This window comes from Rhopilema esculentum, chromosome 21 (assembly GCF_057945365.1).
Source record: "Rhopilema esculentum isolate cy_ngs chromosome 21, ASM5794536v1, whole genome shotgun sequence".
Classification (NCBI taxonomy): Eukaryota; Metazoa; Cnidaria; class Scyphozoa; order Rhizostomeae; family Rhizostomatidae; genus Rhopilema; species Rhopilema esculentum.
The window spans coordinates 1,970,794-1,994,537 of record NC_142835.1 but is presented as its reverse complement, the minus strand read 5'-3'; the positions used below and the strand labels follow the sequence as shown (position 1 = coordinate 1,994,537).

At 39.0% G+C, this 23,744-nt stretch overlaps 1 protein-coding gene across 5 annotated transcripts in view; it reads right to left on the bottom strand.

Annotated features, from left to right (window-relative positions):
- Positions 1-23,021, bottom strand: part of LOC135684281 (cytochrome P450 3A17) — a 69,948-nt gene extending 46,927 nt beyond the window's left edge. Inside the window, exons 1-6 of one of the 5 annotated variants that reach the window (XM_089114804.1) lie at positions 22,807-22,988; positions 19,039-19,389; positions 18,330-18,538; positions 17,617-17,893; positions 16,854-17,148; positions 14,565-16,291 (exon numbers count right to left, since the gene is read on the bottom strand). In XM_089114804.1, the coding sequence (XP_088970930.1) occupies positions 15,906-16,291; positions 16,854-17,148; positions 17,617-17,893; positions 18,330-18,538; positions 19,039-19,377 (1,506 nt within the window). In that variant the 5' untranslated portion in view covers positions 19,378-19,389; positions 22,807-22,988 and the 3' untranslated portion in view covers positions 14,565-15,905. Of the gene's footprint in view, positions 1-6,683; positions 8,292-14,564; positions 16,292-16,853; positions 17,149-17,616; positions 17,894-18,329; positions 18,539-19,038; positions 19,390-22,806 lie in introns of those variants that run through there. The other 4 variants (XM_065199774.2, XM_089114806.1, XM_089114805.1 and 1 more) reach the window with 4 other exon arrangements.
- Positions 23,022-23,744: the final 723 nt, after the last annotated feature.

The window sequence follows — 23,744 nt, the reverse complement described above, 5'->3', positions numbered from 1 at the left end:
GGTCTGGGGCTCAGGCTATTGAAAAGTGAAATGCTGGAATACCAAAAAGTCCATTAAAAGTTACCAAACGGTATATTCAGATTATTCGACAAAACCAGCCCCCCCCCCAAACATGCAATTCTTTTGTTTACAAACAATAAGAAGACAATATTAAAATCATGAACACAGCATTCATCTTGCACTACTACTGCGTAGATGGCTAATAAGAAACGAAAACAATAAACTGGGAAATGTTAAACAGGACTGGGAACGTGACAAAGCCCTGTGGTGTTATAAATGCAACTGACAAGAAATCACGTCAGGGCTTGGATTCACAGCGAATATAAAGAAGCTCTTTTGCAATAAATCAGGATAAGACTTATAAATGCAAAACTAGAATTCGCCAACATTTGTAAGAATCGGTATAGGCCTCCTTGTGACAACAAATCTATAAGACGGTTACATCTAAAGGAGCGTTCTGCCAATACTTAGAGAGCTTTGTAAGGGTTGTTCAAGAGGCTTTACTTCCTCGACCTGTGTGCCATGACCTATCTACTATTTCTAGCCCTACCTAGCATGCCACAATTAACATTACAATGTTTTACTCTCCAAGCTAATCCAAGCTAAATATAATGCTATATTGCGGAGGGAAGTAACCATGCTAGAATGAATAAAATGAGCTTTCATTATTATAGAAACGCAACCACAATTTAGTTGGGGTAGAAATTGTGACGAGAAAGCTCTGCAAAAACAAGAGACCCCCCTTTCTGCCGAAGATTCCTTTCTTCGCAAAATAAATCGTTGACGAAGGTAGTATATTCACTAGAATAAGATTCTGGCAGAATATAAGCCCTGACCAAAAGGATCTGAAAAATTCACCTTCTAATGAAATCCCGTTATTCTAAGGTATTGCGGTGGGTAAGTAGAGCAGTTTCCTCACGAAAAGAGATGGCGGACCATCTATTACTATTTGCTAACTGGTTCTCATATAAAATAATAGTCAATAGGCTGCATTTTCACCAGAGCTTGACGTCATTTCGAGACTGGTGATATCCGGTAAAAAGGCGCCAAGACTAAAATTGCAACGTACATTCTTTGCAATGTTATGTAGGAATCCCAAACAATCAGCTTTCCATCTTGTGATGCACTGACTAGACTCCTTGAATCATATGCACAATGCATTGCACAAATCTTAGCAAGAAGACCACGCAATGTTCTTTATGTTCGCATTGATACTTGCAATCGATGGAAAAGTAGAATCACATCTACTTCATCACCCGTTGCAAGAGGACAAAAACTACGTTGCCCAACGCTGATGTATTTGTTACAAGATGTATGGATCTTAGCAAGAAATCATGGTGCAAAGCTGCCGTTAAAGCAAATCTGGTTATCAATGCTTTTCAATTCTATTTATCAATTCTATTGACATGGTTTAGGCGAAACTTTGAAGATAATCGTTTGAGAAGCCGACAACATTGAATCAGCCTCAGTTTTTATAACAATCTAGACTTCTAAATTGTAACCTGCGCTAGATGGCAGGCCCAGTGGCGAAGCTAGCCAAAAATTGTTGGTCCTGCTATATGGACAGGGCCACGCCCTTATTCAATTGGAAAAGCCTATGGACAAAAATTCTATTTTGCAGATGAATTTTTTCTTAAATTCAGTAAAAAGCAAATTTTAAATCGATGTCTATCTTTTGAAAAATTAACCCATACTTAAAGACGTGCTTTAGGGTGCTTACTTTTCAAACAAATCTATGTTAAATTGTAGTAAGCCTCTACAGCTGAAGTAAAAGTTCAAATTGGTGATAACTAAATTTGACGATAAAAGGGGGTAGGGGTGGCATTTGAAGTTGCATATCATATATTTGTGGTATTCCAGATTTTGGTCTTATAAACCTGACAAATCTAGATACTCTATTAAAAAAATTTTAATAAACAACAGAGTTTAAAGTCTGTAGGGGCAAGTTCACATATTCTGAAGAACAACTATTCTGCAGCTGATAAAGAGAGGTACAATCCAATAATGTGTCGCATTATCAATTAAAACAACTTTATTAGATAAACCATTAGACGAGAAAACAATTCAGGTAGAAAAATGCAAATTCCGCTGAAATTGGTTTGTTCTCCAACTCAAAACTTTCAATCACACAACAGTAAATTCAATTATGCTTTCATCGTCCTTCTCCAAGTCTAAGAAAATTTTGTTTAGGCCACTATGATATACCGTGCCTCAAACGATCGTACAAAGGCCGAAATCAGAGTGCCTCATACAGCCAATTCTTGTTGTTTACATTTCTTTCTTGCGAACTTTGGACTCTGTCTTGTTACAAATAAAATTTATGCAGCTCAACTGAGGCAAGTTTTGCTGTCAATAATAATATCATTGGTATTGCCAGAGCAAGCAGAAAATCCGCATTCACATCGCCTCGCCTAATATTTTTGAACTGGCCTCCTTGCTAGTATCTCATAGCAGAACGAGAATGCACAGGGCAATTCTTGCAGTCCTGCTCTCAGAAATAGCAGGACCAAAGGTTTTCAAAACAATGCTCTTTGACCTACGTAAGTGAACCCTCGACCAATCAAATCAGAACTGCTTACGAAATGTTATGATGGTCATTTCGACGAGGTCCTGCTCCCGAGATTGAGCAGGACTGCTCTTTGTTCTAGACTATTGTGAAGCAGGACTAAATTCACAAAAGCCCATTGTGAAGCAGGACCAAACATAGGGTATCATAGTTATGAGCAGGACCGAAATACAGGGCTGCCGTAGAAGAGAACAGGACCTTGAGATTAGCACGGGATGCCTGTATCAGCTGGCGGAACTGGGGACTGTTTATCAAAAAGAATTTGAAACTTCCTTTTTGCAAAGAAGAAATTATTTATTGTTTACAGTAAATCTTATCTTTGGAAATTCTTGGTCCTGCTCAGCAGGACCAGCAGGACCTTTGGCTTCGCCACTGGGCAGGCCTGGCTGTTTGAGGCGAGCCATAGCTCGCGCTCGCCTCCATGCTCTCCTCGCAACCTGAGGCGAGCTATGAATTGCTCTCCTAAACAGAACATGAAAGGAGAATCGCTCCCCTAAAATTTCCTATTCAGAGAATTATGAAAACGCACAAGGGTTAATTGGTTTATTTTTGTAACAGCGATTTCTCCCGTCATTGCATTTTTTGCAATTAACTTTTTGCTTGTTGGGCAGTTTTTGTTATGATAGGCATAAACTTCGATCTATTCGGAAAAGGATAGTTAAGCGCAAGGTACATTTGTAGCGATTAGAACCTTTCAATCTTAAGAAAACAGGAATATTTTTGGAAGGAAAGTCGAAGAAATTGGTAGGAATTGTAGATTGGGGATATAATAAGGCAGCAGGTCCCTTCCAGCAATAGAAACAAAACTATCCCTCAAAGAGAACAAGGTACTCTGTCTTGCAGATCAAAAACGACAACCAAAACATGGAATTCCACTATCCAGCAGCATTTACTGAAAAACCCAGATTGGATGAAAAACTATAACGGCGACATGTTTCGCATTTTGGCAAAGCATGATCATCGTTCCATCTAGCTGTTTGTGAATCTATCTACTATATAAACATGACCGACCGCTTCTGTGTAGACATAAGCGAGTTCGTTTTCACCTTAGGACTCCGTTGGTAACATTTTCAATACGAAAGCGGCACTGATTGGACAATCTCAACAGTCATGTGCGCGCGTTTTCTGATTGGCCTATTTCGATCCAAAACTGGGTATTTTAGCGTAGAGTTTTCCATCTATGTTCAAGTAAAGGGGGTGCCTAAGTCACGGTTAAAGCAAATAAAAATTGAAAGAAGTTAAACATCACACTCCTGACTGAGGCTATAACATTAAGGCAACCGACAGATACTAAAGGGGCCTATTAAGTCATCTGTCGATTGTCTTTGAAGTACATTCTTTGTGTTACTGATTTAGCTCGCCTCGGCAAATGAGGGGAGCGATTCACAGCTCACCTATAAAAATACAAACGGCCAGGCCTGCTAGATGGCTTTGTTTACCAAATATGGCTAAAGCTACCATTTGTCACTTTCCTGTAAGAAGAGAAGCAGAGCGAACACGTGACTATTGGAATTCAAGAGGCATCCAAAGAATTGCAGTACCTGCCAAAAGTCTTAAAAAACAGTATTCTTACCAATCATTTTTTTGGCATTTCTCTCTCCCCTTTCAAACAATATCAAATTATAATCCAAAAAAATACACTTTTCGAGAATGGGCAACTCAGCAACTCAGAAAATTGATTGAAAATTGACTGACACTGCCTTGGTGTTGTAAGTACCTTTGACAGGCACTGTAGGTGACAGAAAAATCCTGTTTTAAGAACAAATTCTGGGCTGCATAAGAACAAAATTCTGTTCATAGATTATTTTCTAAAAATTCCAGGATATACATCCCCATAAATTGCACCAGGCTTAACTTGCTTTTATATAAACTTAACTTTGCCAATGATGTATACAGGGGTGTGGCAAATTTGTTGGATGTGGTCCCACAAATCTGTGCACCAGTAAGAAAAATTCCTAGATCCACTCCTTAAGTTGAGCTTTAATCAGTCAATTTTCAAATGTCACATTCCATGATGCAAAATATTACTGTAAGTTGTTTTTGACAATTATTGATCTCTGTTGTGCACTGTCTGTTGTGCTGGGATACAAAAAAAATTTCTTTCAGCTGAGTGTGAAAATATTGTTTCTTGAATGAAATTAGCGCATTCAATAGTACAAATCTAAATATTATATCTTTATTCAGTAACCTTAGAAAGTATACTTTAAGCTTAGTTTCAAAAGTTTTTGGTAAACAAAGAACTTTTGTCTTAATCCCTTGTTACAAAATAGGATGATTTAGTGCCTCCAAACACAATTTATTTTCACCTTATCTGTGCTTCAGTGAAAATACAATAAAAAAATTTCAGCTCATCAGCTTCTTTGAATGAAAGTGAGAAGCTTCAAATGCCAATAAGATATTACTTAGAAATGATCATATTCTTCTCTAAGCAAAATTTATTTTGTGCTTCCACAATTTTGCTATTTTAGTGAACATTTTTTGGCCAATTCTGACAATAATCTTGAAAATAATCTCCTTACCAGGTAATTGTCCTGGTAAGGAAAATAAGTGTCGAATACTGGCAGTGGCAGAAATGATATGGGTATCATCAACTTGGTAAAAAGTAAATTGAGAAAGGGACCCTCAAACAAGTGGCTCAGAAAACTCACTGTGCAAGGACCACCAAAATTATGATTGATAATATTATTTGGTACAGTTTGATATCTAGATGAGAAGAGCATTATTCCTGACCTGTATGACATTCAAGCTTTTCCATTTAAAAGAATGTTCAATAATCTTGTAAATATTACAATGCATCTGGAGACAAACTCTTGCAACTGATAAGCTCCTTCTTTCAACATCTTCAATTTGTTGCAATATTGGGATGTTTGATATTGAAAAATTCTTGAAAATATCTTTGTATAACTTGCATAAATTGCATTTAAGTATATATCCTTTACTAACAAAATTTATCTTGTTAAATGGAGTACTGGGTCTTTTTCTGATATGTTTATGATTATTTATGATCTGTATGACATTTAAGGCTAATCCATTAAGATTTATACAACAATAAGTGATATTACTTTAAAGATATATTTGAATAGTGAATCTTGTTACAGCTATTTTTACCAATGCTGCCATTTTACACAGTGTTGGTTTTTGAGCAGTTCTACTGGGAAGAAAGCAACCATGGAGTTTTGAGTGCAGTCACCAGGGGAAAATAAACACCATTGTTGATGTATTGTCTGCCTTAGCATAAACTGGATTGCATATCATCAATTGACTATGAAATAAGGAAATGCTAAATCAACAGAATAAACTGATGAGGTAGCAAAATTTCTAAACTATTCTGAAATTAGAAATTTGTACACCCCAACCCAGGGACATCAAGAGGGGGGTTAGGAGGGGCAAAAGGTCTGGGGCCCATGCTCCGATGGGGCTCTTAATAACGCAACAAAGTATATTCACAATGAAAAAGCTACTATTTCAGCTACTTACATGGAATCAACGAGTGTAAGTTTGTCGCAGAGAAAAACTATACTCACAAGTCCTTGATTCATAATAAAGTGTTCTGAACAATCTTGTAAAATCCTTAAAAAACTTTTTTGACAATTGTAGCTAAAAAGGGCGTTTCCATAGTTCTCCGGGAGACTGAAGGGCGTGGCCACATAAAGTTTTCTGGGGGCCCAGTTTTGTAAATCACCCCTGGGCCCGAGCTGGCAGTCAACGGCCCTGCCCTAACCTAACCTCACATTTATTCTTCAACTTGACACTTATCTTTGAATAATTCTTTTATCGGTTTTGGTGGCTAGACTAGAAAGGTATCATATCTTCCATTTTCGTTTTTATAAATCATTCTCTTGTTCCGTTTAGTTTTTCGTGTTTCTTCAACAGAACAGCAATAATTGTATCAAATTCCATTTCAAAAACAATAACAGAAACAAGACGGCCTAAATTGCTTACTTTTAAATTGACGTGGATAAAGAGCGGTCGACAAGCAGGTAGAGATGTAACGCATTACTCGTGTCATATTCCAGACATTCTACAGTTAGCTATTTGCAAAATCTTGCACTGATTAAAAGTGACTTTAGTTGGAATAATTTGAGCGTACTCTTTCGGACCTATTAGACAAACCTACCTCAAAATCTCTTTAACTTGGTCTCTTCTCCCTTATTAAACGTTTCTTGGCAGAATGATCTTGATTGTAACTGCTCTGTTTGCTTTCTGTCGGGGCTCTGCTTACCTCGTACGACCTTCCAAAAGAAATTATGTTTGCACAAATTTCAGCTGACGTAATCGGGCAAAAAAGCCGACGTAATCTCAAAACCTGGACCGGAAATGGGCCGATTTCTATTTTTGTCTGATCATTAAAAACTGCTGAATCAGCAGTGCCGTCGAAAGACAATAAATTATGACAACAAAGTGAGATACAAAAGTCAGCTATGTTATCCGACACTTCGAGCAGATTTTCGAACTAACCAAAAGAGAGCAGGGGCGTCACTCCATATATTTTTTGTTGGGGGGGGGGGGGCTGGCTGCATTTTTGGCCTGCAGAAAGAATTTTGCCCTGGCAAAAGTTGGAAATGTTGGGAACTGGCCCTCAGTTCCCGTAACACTAAAATACTTCTTAAGGTAAGTTGTTCCCGCAAAGGTCCTTTCTTTTGTGTGTCCACAAGTTCACTGTTGTGTAAAGACACAGTGTTCCCCTACGGACAGTATCACGTGACAATTGCGTCTGTAAACATGTTTTTTGTATTACGTAATTATTATTTTAAGATTTGCTTAGGTTATATAAAGGGTTGTTTTATAAGTTAGGAGTAGTCTTGTCGAAAGTTTTGTCGTACTGCTTGGAGCTGATAAGGGTATCAAAGATAAGGGTATCAAAGCTTCCCTCTTTGCCATCGAAAATCATTATGGGGAAACTTATAAAATACAACAGATGGTGATTTTTATTCTCAAACATAATTATATTGCCTTTACACTCTCTTTTTATAAGAGCAATTTTATAAGAATACAAGCTTCAAAATTGGTCAAAAGTTGAGAACAAATTAAGAACAAGCTGTGGCTGAGCTACTATAAAATGTAACTTTGATCAATGAACTCAAAAACGATTTCGGTGAATGTCCAAACATGGCGGCGAATGAAGGTCTTCTCACGCACTTTGTTAGCAAATGAGGCCTGTACACCTCCCTAGAGCGAAAAGCTAGCAATCGCACTGCTCATACCCTATAAATTTAAAAACAAATTAAGAACAATTCAGCCTCAGATTTTCGAAAAAATTAAGAACAAACAGCCTGAACTTCAATTTACTGGCTCTTAAAAAGAAGTGTGTAATGGTAAATTTTATCAACCCCCCTTAAGGCACCGCAACCCTTTGCCCAAAATTATGCCAACATATTCATGACAACATATCTCGAGCAATGCCCCGATGGGGTGTAGTCGAATATTTTGGAAAAAATTTATCGATGACATAATCTTCATCTGGCAAACACAAGCTTCAAAACCTACAGGAATATATACAATACACCCTATATCATCCACAGAAAATAGATATAAAAATCGTATATAGTCGACTGCCTTCTCAAATCACGCTTCTGGTTACAGTCAAGGAAGTTTAGACCCAATTATGCACAACTATTCCATCAAATTTTGACCCAAAAAGACCCGTTTACAGTGTCTTAGTTTTCTGGCAGGCGGTGCTTTTCTTTCTAATATATGGTTTTTAAATAAGACACAAATATCAACCAAGGGTGTAACCATAGAAATGGGTGTAACACTTTGTTGTGTGTAGTTGCGCTGCGATGCTGCTGATTTAACAAGAAAAGAACTGCGGCATCATGTGTTGAATTACAAAAGGACTTGTCACCTTATTGTTGAATTATCGTCAATGAACCTTCAGAATACTTTGTTTCGTGTTTCTAAGGTGTTTTAGAACGTTGTTTGTTTTGCCTTGATGTGATTCAGTTTTTAAAAGTTGGATGTTAATATTATTAAATTGAGTTCACTGCTTTCCGATGTTTTATTACTGTGATCTCGACTTGAACGCAAACGGATCACTGGAGTATTTAGAAAATTCCTCACAGATACAACAGGAGTTAATTGGCGCAGTCGACAGGATGCTATCATCATTTTACAAACAACTCACCTAAGAAAATCAACAGGTCGTATTCCACTTTTTTTATACAGCTCCAATAATCCGGTAAGCACGGTATTAGATTTTATTCACGTTCGATTTTAAGCGAAGCTATTATCATCATGTCGGAAACTGCAAAATTAATCGAATTAATGCAATTGCAAATTGCAAATCAGCAAAAACAAATGGAAGCTCAAGCGGCAGCTCATCAAGAACAAATGAAGGCTCTTCTCCATACAATGTCTTTTTCAGAATCAGGAACTGCACGTTTTACTTCTACATTACCTTCAGTACCTGTTTTCGAACCATTTGATTCTACAAGTGAATTGTGGCCTGACTACTACGATAGATTTTTGACATTTTTTGGTGCACATAATGTTAATGACGATAGAAAGGCTCAAATTTTCCTAATTAATCAATCTAAGGATGTTTACCGGTTACTGGGAAATTTGGCAAAACAGCAGAATCCACCCAAGCAAATTAATGATCTTAGCATGGATGAAATTGTAAATTTCATGAAGACGCAATATGACCCCAAACGATTTGTTGTACACGAACGCTTCAAGTTTTGGAGTGATATGCGCAGAAAGCCAGGTGAAACGCTACAGGAGCTTGCGGCACGTATTCGCCAAGATGCTGCCACCTGTGGTTTTGCATCCATCAAGGATCCTCAGGATGAAGCACTCAGATCTCGTTTTATTTGTTCTGTAAACAATGAGGCAGTGCTTAAAGCCCTTTTTAAGGTCAAGGACGACGAACTGGATTTTGCTAGGGCTATTGAAATTGCCACAGAAACAGAGGATGCAGCTAAAGTGGCTAAAGACACGGTTTATGGGGCTAGGCCAAAATCTGTACACAAGGTCGCTCTACGGCCCTCTAACAAAGCAATGGAAACCAAGTCCAAGACAGGCAAATCAGCTTGTTACCGCTGTGGTGTTGAAACCCACCAAGCACCACAATGCCGTTTCAAGGACTCAGAATGCCACTTCTGCGGAATTAAAGGACACATCTCGAAGGTATGCAGAAAGAAAAATTCTGCAACTATTAAAAGCTCAAAGACGCCGGTAAAACTCATCCATGAAATCAAAGCAGTGAATGAAAGATCCTTGCCAAAGCTGGAAGTACCTATCAAGATCCAAGGGCAAACATGCACAATGGAACTGGATACTGCAACGAATGGGAACTTCATTTCAAAGCAGACATGGAAGGATTTGGGAAGTCCAAATCTTCAGAAGCCTGATTTACACTATGAATCAGCAAGTAAACATAGTTTACCAATCATTGGTACGTTCGTCGCCAAAACGTCAACACAGGAGTCAGAGGAGACACGTGATATCAAGTATACAGTGTCAGAAATCCCAGAACTTAACCTATTGGGACGAACTGCTACTAAGGAGCTGGGCATTTCTGTAGACCAAGCACTCAACGATGTCGAATCATGTCATGCAGTCTTTAGCAATCTAAAGGCCGACATCAAACTACAGGAGAAATGCAAGAAATTGTGCAATGAATTTAAAGATTTATGGAAACCGGAATTAGGATGCCTCAAGGACTATGAACTCGAAGTAAAGTTTAAGCCCAATGTCCAGCCTATCTTCAGGAAAGCACGGCCAGTTCCATTTGCCATGGAAGCTGATTTGGAAGAAGAATACCAGAAGGGTATAACAAAAGGAGTATGGGAAGCCACACAATTTTGTCAATTTGGGACTCCAGTGGTTCCTATCAAGAAGGCTGTGCTCCCAGGACAAAATAAACCCAAGATCAGAATCTGTGGGGATTATTCTGTCACAGTCAACCATCAACTGGAGGAACATCGACACCCGCTTCCTCTCCCCGAAGATCTTATGAGAAGATTGGGAGGAGGATATGGATTCACCAAAATTGACTTGGCAGATGCATATAACCAAATCAAGCTTGCGCCGGAAAGTCAACAAAGACTAGCACTTAGCACTCATAAGGGAGTGCTTTTGCAGAAAAGACTTCCATTTGGTATCAAATCTGCCCCCGGATACTTTCAACAGATCATGGATCAGCTCACCGTAGACCTTCCTGGTGTGGCTACCTATCTGGATGACATCCTTGTAAGCGGTATTGATGCTGAGCAATCTTCGGCGTTTGCTCCAAAGACTGCAAGACAAAGGTCTCCGTTGTCGACAGGAAAAATGTCACTTTGCCCAGCCATATGTTGAGTATTTGGGACATCTTCTGTCACAACAAGGAATCGCGAAAGGTCCTAAGGTAGATGCTGTTCTTAAAATGACAGCTCCTACAAACGTTTCAAGTCTTAAAGCTTTCTTAGGATCTGTCCAGTTCTATGCCAAATTCCTACCATCAGAACTAGCTACAATAGCAGAGCCTTTGTACAAGCTGACAAAGAAGACGGTCAAGTGGAAATGGCAACAAGAACACCAAAAGTCTTTCCAACGTCTGAAAGACTTGCTTTCTTCAGAGAATGTCCTGGTTCATTTTGAAGAGAAACACATCCTAGGTCTGGCATGCGACGCTTCAAACGTTGGAATTGGAGCCGTATTATTTCATCGTTTTCCAGATGGAAGCGAGCGCCCAATTGCCAATGTCTCCAAAACTCTCACAGAAAGTCAAAGGAACTATAGCCAAATCCAAAAAGAAGCCCTGGCAATTGTGTTTGGATTGAAGAAGTTCTACCAGTACCTATTTGGACGGAAGTTTGTACTGGTCACAGATCATCGACCACTGTTAGCCTTATTTGGGCCTGGAAAAGATGTTCCTCTAATGGCTGCTAACCGACTGGCTCGTTGGGCTCTAATGTTAAGCCAATTCAACTACAAGATTGAATTCAGGAAGACTAAGGATCACGCTAATGCTGACGCTCTCAGTCGTCTACCTCTGCAGGAAGATTCACAATTTGATGAGGAGGAAAGTGTAGATGACACATTAATGGTCTGCCAGATACAGACAATTGACGAGAAAGTCACTCCAGCAGAACAAGGATCTCTTGCAAGAGAGTCAGCAAAGGATCCAATAATCTCAATGGTAATGAGATTCATTCGAGAAGGCTGGCAACCAAAGAAGAACGATGAAGGAACGGAAATGCACAGATTCCGACAGGTTGCTACTTTACTGTCCATATGTAATGGTTGTTTAGTCCATGGGTCGAGAGTGGTGATTCCAGCAAGCATGAGAAGAAACGTTCTGGGACTTCTTCACCTAGGACACTTTGGAATGCAGCGAATGAAGCAACTGGCTCGCACGGCTGTCTATTGGCCAAACATCGATGAGGATATTGAGGCCACATGCAGACACTGCATACCTTGCGGTCAGCATCAGAACAGACCAGCCAAACCTGCAATTCACCCATGGATGCTTCCAGAGAAACCCTGGAGCAGATTACACCTTGACCATGCGATCAACTTCATGGGTACAAACTGGTTGCTGCTTACAGATGCATATTCTAAATACCCATGCATCCATCCAACACAGTCCGTTTCAGCCAAAGCTACGGTTGACCTATTGGAGCAGGACTTTGCGCATTTCGGTTACCCACACACCTTAGTAACAGATAACGCTTCTGCATTCATGTCAGTCGAATTCCAGACTTGGTGTAAAGAGCGAGGCATTGTCCATCTCACCGGAGCTCCATACCATCCTGCCACTAATGGAGCAGCTGAACGACTTGTGCAAACTTTCAAGCAGGCACTCAAGAAGTCAAGTCTTCCTCCCAGAAAAGCCCTGCAAGAATTCCTTATGCAGTTTCGCAGAACTCCCAACTCCAGTGGGTATTCTCCGAGTGAACTGCTGAATTCACGTCAAATTAGAACCAAGATTGATACTCTATTACCATCTCCAGCGCATACAGCTCAGGGAAAACAAGCTAGAGAGGCTACCAAATCCCAGCAGAAAGAGATTATCTCTAAAGTAGTAAGATCTTACAAAGTCGGAGATCCTGTCTACGCCCTCTACTTTGGTCCTAGAAGAGACAAAGAAGGTCGTTGGGTGCCAGCTGTAATCATCAAGCGCAAAGGCTCTCGATCTTTCAATGTTCGAGTACAGCCAAAAGGCCCTACTTGGAGACGACACCTTGAGCAGTTGCAGCCGCGTTATGCTTCAGTAGAAGATGATGATCCCGGAGTTCCTCCTTCGCCGTCTACAGAAAGAGCAACTCCACCTCTGACAAGCGCTGCTACTTCCGTGGAACTGCCAGGATCTGCCACCGAAAGAAGGCCAGCTACACCAGAGTACGGTCCTCACAAACCACGAAGATCAAAACGGGCCCCTAAGCCTAAGAAGATGTTCTCGCCTTCGCCTTGAACTTCAAGGCAAGGTGGGGAGGTGTTGTGTGTAGTTGCGCTGCGATGCTGCTGATTTAACAAGAAAAGAACTGCGGCATCATGTGTTGAATTACAAAAGGACTTGTCACCTTATTGTTGAATTATCGTCAATGAACCTTCAGAATACTTTGTTTCGTGTTTCTAAGGTGTTTTAGAACGTTGTTTGTTTTGCCTTGATGTGATTCAGTTTTTAAAAGTTGGATGTTAATATTATTAAATTGAGTTCACTGCTTTCCGATGTTTTATTACTGTGATCTCGACTTGAACGCAAACGGATCACTGGAGTATTTAGAAAATTCCTCACAGATACAACACACTTGAAAGGAAATCAGAATCAATTTTATCTAATCCATCCAGCCCAAGATAACGCTGGCAATTTCTACTTTGTGTCACTGGTAGACAAATTACAAGCATTGCCTACTTTCTTGTTACAGCTACATAAGAAAAACCAACAAAGCAAATCCGTTGGTAGAAAATATTTGCCCTGCAAAAATCCGTTTTGTCCTGCGAAAAGGTCCTTCCCATACCCCCCCCCCCCCACACACAAGTGAACCACCCTTACCATACCCCCATCCCCCCCTCTCGAGTGACGCCCCTGAAAGAGAGAACTGATTCACTTCGCGTTATTCAAGCTGTTGCAAAGGCTGGTTCCTCTGTAGCAGAAAGATTTCTGACCTGTTTTTGACTTGAGTAAAGGTATTTTGAGGTTCATATCCACCGAGCGCACATTTCGTTCATTACTGCCGTAGCATCTTGTGAATAACGCCCAGGGAAAAACGACGAAAAATACTCAGGAGGCAGCGGATATAAAGACGTATACACAAGTGAAGATGTTGCTTTGGCAAATAGGCTACTTGACTCTTGCTCACCCAAGGCTGTTTGTTGCGATTCTGATCATTGCAACAACCCTACACAGGGAAAAGCAGTCACTTAAATTTGGCTCTGCAGGGCCACTGAAAATATCCTTTAGTATGGTCGGCTTCTAGAATCTGTTGGAGTATTCGATATGTTTGGAGTACAAAAGCTTGAGTAACTACAGTCCTAGTTGTCTGCATATATTTGTTCTAATTAAGATGATTATCTATTCGAACCCCAGCATACCTTTTTTCCTTTGCAATCTTAACAGGTAGATGGTCTTCTGGATGGTTTTAGATCTTGCGAACATTTGGAGATGACCCAATTACAAGAGACTGAGTTTTGGTGATATGTTCTGAATAAAAGCTTGTTTCCCTAAATCCATTTCTGACAGATTAGTTCTTCGCTGTTTTGCAGTTCAATGGGTTTCTTTGATGAAAGGGAAATAGTAAAGCCATCTACATTGGTGGTAACATATCGCTTACGCAATGCGTATGGTAAATCATTCATGTAGATAAGAAACAGTAACGGACCAAGGCAGGAACGTTGTGGGACACCAAAATTTATGCCACCGATATCATAAATTGCCTCATCACGAAACGGCACAGAGCAGGGGCACTGTTAAATCATTAGTTTGATTTAACACGAACTCGTGAGTTCTGAATAAAAAGTAGAATTAACGTACGGCCTTGAGCAGAGGAAATCTAAAACAGCTAATGATTCTGACAACAGCAAATTATTTCGGCAGCAACTTTATTCGTCTACAGCTTTCGGCGAGTGTCCCTTCTACACTACACGATTTATATAAATAATAATAAATAGGTGCAAAGGTTAAAATTATGAAAATAATAGATTTTTCTAAATAAGGTTAATAGAAATATAGTTCATGTTCATTGCCAATCAGGAAAACGCTAGAAAAGTATCTGATGCAATGTACATGCACCCAGCACAAAATACAACGTCTGATACAATGCCGGTATGTAACCGTCACGTGACATGCAGCAAAACCGATAATTGGGAAAGCAACAGCAACAGCACATAATCGATTATTTAAACGATCTGTCTATTTACAGCACGCTGTGGAGGTTTTTGATGAGAGATTTTAATTCATAAACCGCAAAGACTTGTGTCGAGAGTTCGTTGATAATAAGCTTCGACTATTTCATGATCTGGCAAAATCTTTCAGCCACTGCCCAAAATTGTTGAATATTCAAGTTTTCTTTGCAAGAATTCAAGATTTTTTTTCTAGAATTCAAGATTTCTTTTCTAGAATTCAAGATTTTTGGTGAGATTTCTTGGATTACACGATTTATTGTGAAGATTTTGACATTTCAGCAATTTTTTAAAGATTCTGAGATTTTCGAGTTTTCTTTGGTAATTTATGAAAGGTTTACGAGACTTTTAGAAGTGATTCACCCCTCGGAAAATTCTGCAATAACAGGGAATGCTGCCTTGATAAAAAGTATGCAACGCCATCGAATCCAAATCTACAGCTACATTTAGAGAGAAGTTGATACTTCTTTCTAAATCTAAAGCTACTTCCTTGGCTAGTAATAGCAATCTCCTTTGTTAAAAGATGGCCGGGTTTACGTAGAATGTTGTCATTAAGCCTGTTATCGATGGTATATTCCGAATTTGTGAGAGTTCAGTTAAAATTTAGAGACATTGGACAATCTTTTTTACAAAACACGAAGCCCATTTCTGTAAATGTTAAAAATATAGGCTCTAAGACAGATCATTGAGTTACTCCCGGAACTACAACATGGGAGGCACTGTCAGTATTCTTATTTTAGTAGACTGCTCTCGCTGATTGAATATATGTAGACATACACAAGCACTTATTTTACGAGTAATGAGCTACGAGCATTGTTCATTGAAAGGCAAGACAGTGATCCTAAATTTAGATCAACAAAAACAAAAGTGAAATGAAAACAGATGTTGTATGTATGCAATTATTGGCAAAAACATTACTGCAAAAAGAGCAAGCTTGCTCAAATGAAAGACCAAATATTTTAAGCTTTTTTTTAAGCTGGATTTCTGTGAAAACGAGCTGACGTGTTCAAATCTACTCTCTCTTCTCAAATCGTATCCAGACTGGCTCACCCGGTGACAGCACGACTCTTGGCTGCATCTTCAAAGGCACCGGTGTCTCAGGACCACGCACCATGCGATATTTCTGCAGCATTCTGACAAGGATCGTCTTTATTTCCATTTGTGCAAATCGCATTCCAATGCAGTTTCGAGGACCATCGCCAAAAGGCAAATAAGTGAATTGGGTGATAGATTCTTTATTCTCTGGAAGAAATCTCTCCGGTTTAAAAGCGTTTGGTTCGGACCAGTATTTTTCATCCCGGTGCAAGGCGTATGAAGGTATGAGGACAGCCATGCCTTTTTTGAAATGAACACCATTGATGACACATGATTTGTCGATGGTACGAGTTGTAACGAAACCTAGCATTAAGGCAGAAAATTAAAGTTAATAAGCCATTAACGATTGGCTGAGAAATTCTTAAGTCTTAGAGTACGAGGAGGAGAATATTTCTTTCAATAACCAAACAGACGACAGTCAAACTCCATAGGTGTAAACTTATACTTAAAAAGTTTGTAAAGATATCCCATCTATTGAATAAATTGATAATTGATTTGAAACTATTGCAATAACGAAACGTGTTGTTAAGTTATTCCTCTAATTCTCGATTCTCAGGGCAGATATCTGCTACAACTTGACTGGCCTACACCAGTGTGTGATCGTCTTCACTCTATATTCTTTCTCCTGGAGCTTCTTCAGTAGCTAACCTAAGATATCTACTAGTGGATCATTTGCGTTCTCCTCTACTACACTCGTATCTTCTAATTTCTTCGCTCGAATCCAATGTGGCACTTGCACCCAGGGTAGCTGGATTCATAAATTCAGAGAACATTCCCTTATATTTTTAAACCATGTAAATTTTATCCTAGTTTAGCATTTTGATAAAATCTCATAGTTTGAAATGTGTATACCGAAAATTCTTACCTGGTGGGTAAAGACGTAGTGTTTCTGAGACACAAGCTTCCAAATAAACCATTTCTTTAATTTCGTCATATGTAGTCGTGTCTTTTGATTCACAAATACGCATGACCTCCTCGTACACTTTATCTTGGACTTCTGGGTATAGAGCAAGATGGTAGCAAGTGAGGCAAAGAACATTACTTGAAGTGTCGTACCCAGCTAGCAGAAATATAATCATTTGGGCGATCAGTTCATTCTCTGTAAGCTGATGACCCTTTTTCTCGGGGTGCTGGGAATTTAGCATGTTTTGCAGCATATCCTAAAAATAAGAATTAAATGGCATTGAGATGCAGTCATTGGTTGTGAAATGTTCTGAACGAAGCTGCGTAACGTTATGGCAAGAACAAAAAAAGGCTTTCCTTGAAACGTCAAAAAATACAAAAGCAAAAATTAAAGAACTACCTATCCTAAGCACCCTAGCCACCCTCGCTACTCACACCTTTTTGTTCAATGAGCTAATGGACAGACCACTCCTTGTGAGGTATTAAAGATTTTTCCACAGTTCTACCATTACAGAAAATAAACCACATTAAAACTAGCATTTAAGGATAAATTAGTTCTTTTCAAAATGAACCAAATGAGAAATTAAACAGCAATCTTTCCAAGTAAAAGGAAAACAACCTAAGAATATCATTATTTACTAGGTAAAATTTTCAAGTACAATAAAATAAACTAGTTGTAATGAGATTAAGTTATGTATGAGATTAAAAAAATTGGTTACACGTACAGTTTTTGCAACAAATTCCATTTGTCGCCTTTCCTTCAGAATCTTTTGTGCGATTTTAATCAGAGGACCCCATCTAAAGCCATAGCGGCCCAAAATGATTGCCTTGCACAATTTTTTCCCAATAAAAGGTATCATCATTGCAATATTTGGCCATGGTTTTGGGTCCATTCCTTCTTTAGCATAAGTTGTGACTTTATCATTTGGGTTTGTCTGTGCTTCAGAAAGAGTTCCAAAAGCGGCAGAAAGAATTACTTCCATCGTCACTGTCTGCTGCCATCTGTAACAACAATTCTGTACTGAAATTCATACTTTTCCATCCGCTCATAAATCTTTTGTTATCTATTATAATCTATTACACATTCGTTTTGAACCTGGAATGAAATTATCAATCATTTTCCAGCGCAATGCACACATCATATAAAAATGGATATGAAAATGACAGCCGTACCTAAAATATTTGAAAAGCCATAGAAAACGGACGAGAGCGTGCTGCATGGGGTGAAAGACCTAACAAAATATGATTTGATATCCAGAGTTTTAAAGGCTTGCAAAATATCTACAATCATTTAGGATTTGGCATTAATCACCAAGTATCAGGTTACAAAGCAGGCGTTACTACACTGTTCTTTCGACCATCTTCTTACTCAAATGAATATTGTTTCTAGCACTCCTTGACAATAAACAGAAACATAAAATGAAACAAAAGTACCCACTCATAAATATCGACTGCCTGCTTTTCTGCCGCTGCTTTTTCTATTTTCGTTAGAAGAGTATCCCCAGCGTCGTTCATAATGTACATCATGCCTTTGAGTTTGCCAGAGGAGAAGGCAGGGGTCATAATACTGCGAATGTCCTTCCACCTTTGACCTTTGACCTCAGACATCATGCTTTTTAAAGGCTCAGGAAACTCCATATCACCATTCTATTGTGGATGACAACAATGCAAACTATATTTTATAACAAATAACAAAATGTAACGTGTGACAATATCGTGGTACTATTTAACTGACATTCATCAACTTTTGTAGAAATATCTGGGAAGGTGCCACGTTTTTATGTGGAATTGGCGGCCTGTGTTGACTACATTGATTACTTGGGGAAGAGCGTTTGTTTAAAGTCACTTCAGTTTCGGTATCATGGTTGGTTTTTAGTCTCGTTAATCTTTCATCAAACAAATATAAAAAAAACTTGACGCAAAGTCAAATGTGACATCACAAAGCAGGCACACTGGAGCCAGGATGGCTAGAGGGTTGTACCCCCCCCCCCCATTTTTGCTGAAGTTTGATATCAAGGTTGTGGCACCAAAGATAATAGTGACAAACTACTATAAAGGTTTGCCAACTTGTTTAGGGCCCCTCCAAACATGTGATTCATCAAAATATGCATTTTGAAAAAAACGCACTTGTAAAACGTTAAACTTACCGGACGGTCGTGAAATTTGTCAAATTCCTTGACCAGCACTTGTCTTATGATATCAGGCTCCGCTACAACGATCATTGGCTCTTTCATAAAGTAAAACCCATAAATACTACCATATTTCTTGCCAGCTTCGCAAAAGAAATTATGAACCGTTTTGCCATTCCAAATGAATGTCATGCTGTTACCAATCAGAGGTAAGGGCGTAGGCCCTGGGATTCCGAGTTTCTTAAGTGCAGTGAAATTTACTACATAATGCCAATACATCAGAACAGTGACCAGCATCAATGACGTAATAACCCAATGCTCCTTCACAGCAGTTAGCACATCAGATACAGCATCCATCCTGGACTGCTTCTGCGTAGATGGTTAATAGAAAACGAGGGCATCAAATTTGGAATTATTACATGTGACAAAGCGATATAGGAAAACATTTCGAACTTTACAATGAACTATATTGCTTTTGGTTTTAAGCATGCTCAAGACAGGTGCACATAAGAGCATTTTGCTGAGCCAAATGCCACGAATGAGACAATTTTCTTAAGCACAATGCTTAAGCCGTGTGCGGCTCCCAATTTGAGCGAGTTTAGTCATTCGTGAAAAAAAGTTCGAATATCTGACATGTTTTGCTGACTTTGTTCATTCGTGGCGTTTCTTGTGTGCATAGAACGAAATCATTTTGAAAAGGTGATTCTCATTGAAAATTTACTACAAAACTATCGATACTGAACTTGGACCTGAGAAAGAAAGATTTGCTTCCAATGTCATTGCTTAGCAGTAGAACACAGCAGTATAACACAACATGTGACTTTCTATTTTCTATTGAATAGTTTAAATGGCACAATGTCCCGGCGCATTTCGTTGGCCATACAAATTTCCCATTGGTTGGACTACACAATAGACCTATTGCTACGTATCCAATCAGCAACGTTAAGCTGGTCTAGATGTTTTCTCGATAAAAGCCTATTGTTAATTCTGAACGGTTGTCTGACGGGACAGTTGATTTTAAATGCAAATTTTATTTGCGACTATAAAAGGAACACAGACCAAATAAGTCGTCCGGTCTTGACATTCCGAGCTGGTAGAGTCGGAATGTTTTTATAGGCATAGAAAGTAGAGTGTAGTGTCCTGAGCCTGGTGAAGTGGAGTTACAAAGCTCCTTTCTTCAAGGATCAAATTAATCGAAGAGAGGTCGTGGAGAAATATAAAGGTTAAGCAACGAAAGGAATGACAGATTCAGATTCTAGCATAAACATTACTATATAAATCGTGAATGCTGTAGCATGAAAAGTACCACAGAGTGGTTCGCAAAGAGTTAAATTCTAGAGGACTGTAGACATAAATCTAAGATAAATAGTTTGAAGTACGAGAGAAAAATGAAAAGAAATCACCTGGTTTAGAAAAAACCATAAAATCAAAGAACATCATACAACAAGCAAGCAATTGAAAGAAAATCACAATTAAATTCGCCTTCTTTCAGTGTTCGCTCACAACACTGCAGCAATCTAGAAACATGAGCTTGATAAAATATGACAAAGCGTGTCAGATCAAGTCGATCAGGGCCTTTAACATGTAAACTCGAGGGCAATTGCCCTCCATTCCAAGTGACTTTCAATTGTTTAAATTCCACTGAAACAAAATCCCCCCTCCTAACAGAGCCCAGAATACCGTTCGGTTCGACGACTCTTACCCGGAGGAAGGTTCAACGATGCAGTAGTTTTGAGGGGGTTTTGAGCCCGCTGGGGGCAATGTTAATGAAAGCATGACACCACGCTTGTCCATGATTTCACTGAGAAAGGAGTATATCTGAGGCAAAATCCTAAGACCTAGAATCATAAAAAGGGGGTCGTTTTCTCAAAAATTTTCCTAGATTCGAGTCTCCCTGATCTCAATTCTAGAACTTAAGATGGTAAAGAGAGAACTGTTCTCTGATGCCTTCATTACAGATGTTTCAGCCAGATATCCCAACATACATCTTACATGTAAATTTCATAAGAATCTATAAATTAGAGCCAGCTTAACTTTCTGAATGAGTTGATTTAAGCTAGCTGATCAACTGAATCTTGTGTGTTACACCTAGTAGTAACATGATTTCATTCTTACCATAGGCGTGATTTCACATTTGATTGCCCTGATTTGCAAAATTCCCCTTTTTCTAAAATAACAATTCATAGACTGCCTATATATTTATTGGCCTATCAATTTGGATCAGACGATTGACTATTTCATATTTCTTCTCTGGCTACAGGCTACCATTTTTATTACACAAACACATAGAAATTTAAGTGCAGCACTCGCTTACAACTGATGGAAAATTGTTTGAAGGAAAATGCCATCCCTTAGTCATTACTGCCGAACCTTATATAGACGCTTGTCTCTCCTAATGTGCTATCTTTTTTCTGTGTTGCTAAGTTCCGGATCAATGATTTTTGTAGTTTATTTATATCATTGATCTATAAAAAAGAAAGTCTATAAAAAAGTCTTTTTGTTAGGATCAGTGATTTTTATTCATTGAGTTGAATTTTTAAGCCTCTTTCCCCACTGCCTCGCTCATTCAGATCGAGCTGGGGTGGGGCCAGCGGCTGGGGCACATTGAACAATATGGGAACAAACATTGACTGTCGTGGCTTGAAAAGGGGGAAATGCAAAAACTGTGATTCGTATTCATAGTTCATTAATGAGAGAGGAATTGTTTCATGTGGCTACTGTTGCTGTGCACCGCCGGGGGGGGGGGGCTACTTTGTATATTTTGCTGACAGGATGTGCACGTCTTTCCGGGTATCATTTTCAGCAATTTATTCTAAGGCCGGGTATCTGTTCAAAGGATATAATCTAAAGCCGGTTGCCTGATTTTCGTTTTTTTTTCTATTCAAAAATAACAGCAAAGAGGCTGCCCGCTCATTGATTTGTGGTGTTCTGGCAACCATGGCAACTGGCACTAAAGTTTTGTTTTCTTTTGCTCTTTTTTCCAGAAATTCCAAAGCCGGGTGTTATTTTTAGCTTTTTTTTCTAAAGCCGGTTCACCAAAACAATTTTAGGAGTGCACACCCCCGTCGTTTTGGTATCCAAGTACCCCCCCCCCCCGGGGGGTGTGCGCCAAGATTCCATGAAACTCATTCCATGGTTCGGCGATACTCTTATATTTATAGCTGTTATCATGAAACATTTTCTAAAATTTTAGTATTGAATACATGCATATTAACTGCTCTTGATCTTTCACACGTCACGGGGGGCATATGGTCCGAAAGCTCTTTCAGAGCTCTTTTCATATGTCCTTCAGCAATATTCTGCTAAATTGATGTATTGTTACTCTTCTCGTTTGTATAATTGTCTAATGTAGCTTTAAAACATCAGAATTTTATTTTGATACTGTATTTAGTTAATTATTGTTGAAAATACACATGAATTGAATTGAAATAATTGACATGTAAATGAGTTGAAGTTTGGATTTGCTGACTGAAGATAAATAAACGTAGGCCTACTCCAGACTGCAAAGTTTGGGTATGCGCGGGGAACGCGTTCCCCGCGAAATAATTTTTTGCTCAAATCCCGTCCGCGCATTTTTGCAAATTTAGATTAATCCGAGCAGTTGGAATATGGACTTTCGTGTGAATTCCACGCATAGCCTAATCTCGAGCCATAAAAGTGCTATTTAAAAATGAAATCCCGCAGCTTTTAACCTGTCATTTTGCAACATGATTTGTTCCCGCGCAAGCGTAAGCGACAGAAAATAATTCCCCGCGCACAAAAAATACTTTGCACTCTGGGGCCTACCTGTTGAGTTCTTTATTTTGCACGTCGCCTAAATTCAATGTTGATTGTTCTTGATAGAATGTTCTTTTTTGAAAGATTCTTGCTTCTTCTAGGAGTTGCTTATCTAGCAACCTTCTAAAAGAAGCCCCTTTAAATAGGCTGACCTGTGCCACCTGCACTGGAGTGCAACACAACAAACAGGCAAATAAAGATTACGTCATCTCTAAAGCCGGACCGGAAATGTGGTCAAACGGTGAAAAGGATTCCAAATAAGGAAAGATACTTTATCCATTTGTTCGAACAAATGAAAAGGGGCTTCTCATATCATGGTCAGGGGCGTCGCGACCGGGGGGTTCCCTTATAGTATCTCACTAGGAAATTTCGTGTAAAATCCGCTCAGTGGAAGAAACGTTTCAGGTAGTTCAGTTGACTTGCCCAAGTCTCAGTTATTAATAAAAGAAAAAACAAAAAAAATTTTGCCAAGTCAAGGAAGGGAGAAAAGAAGACAGGGGCGATTCTAGCCTGAGAAGACTGGGGGGGCCATCTCAGAAAACCTTGGGATAGTAGTGATCTAAATCTTCTTGTTTCAAAAAATTTAGTGAAGAATCAATGCATGCAGAAGTTTAGAGAAAATGCCCGAGCAATTCATATTATTTTAATCAAGCAAAAGACATCTGCAGAAGAGGCTAGGAAATTCTCGCAGAAAACTTTTCCTTTTCATCAGCAGGAAAAAGTTTTTCTTTTCGCTCTTTCCCTTTTCCCCTTCTTCCCCCTTCCTTCTCTTCCCTCCTTCCCTCCCTCCCACATTTCTTTTTCCTCAAATTTAATGTTTTTTCTTTGATAAATAACTTAGACTTGGGCAAGTCAAGTAGTTCAGAGATCTTTACCAATCAGAGATCTCATAAATAACCAATAAAAGATCAAGCAAAGGCAGTTACTCCTTTTTTTAAATATGATTC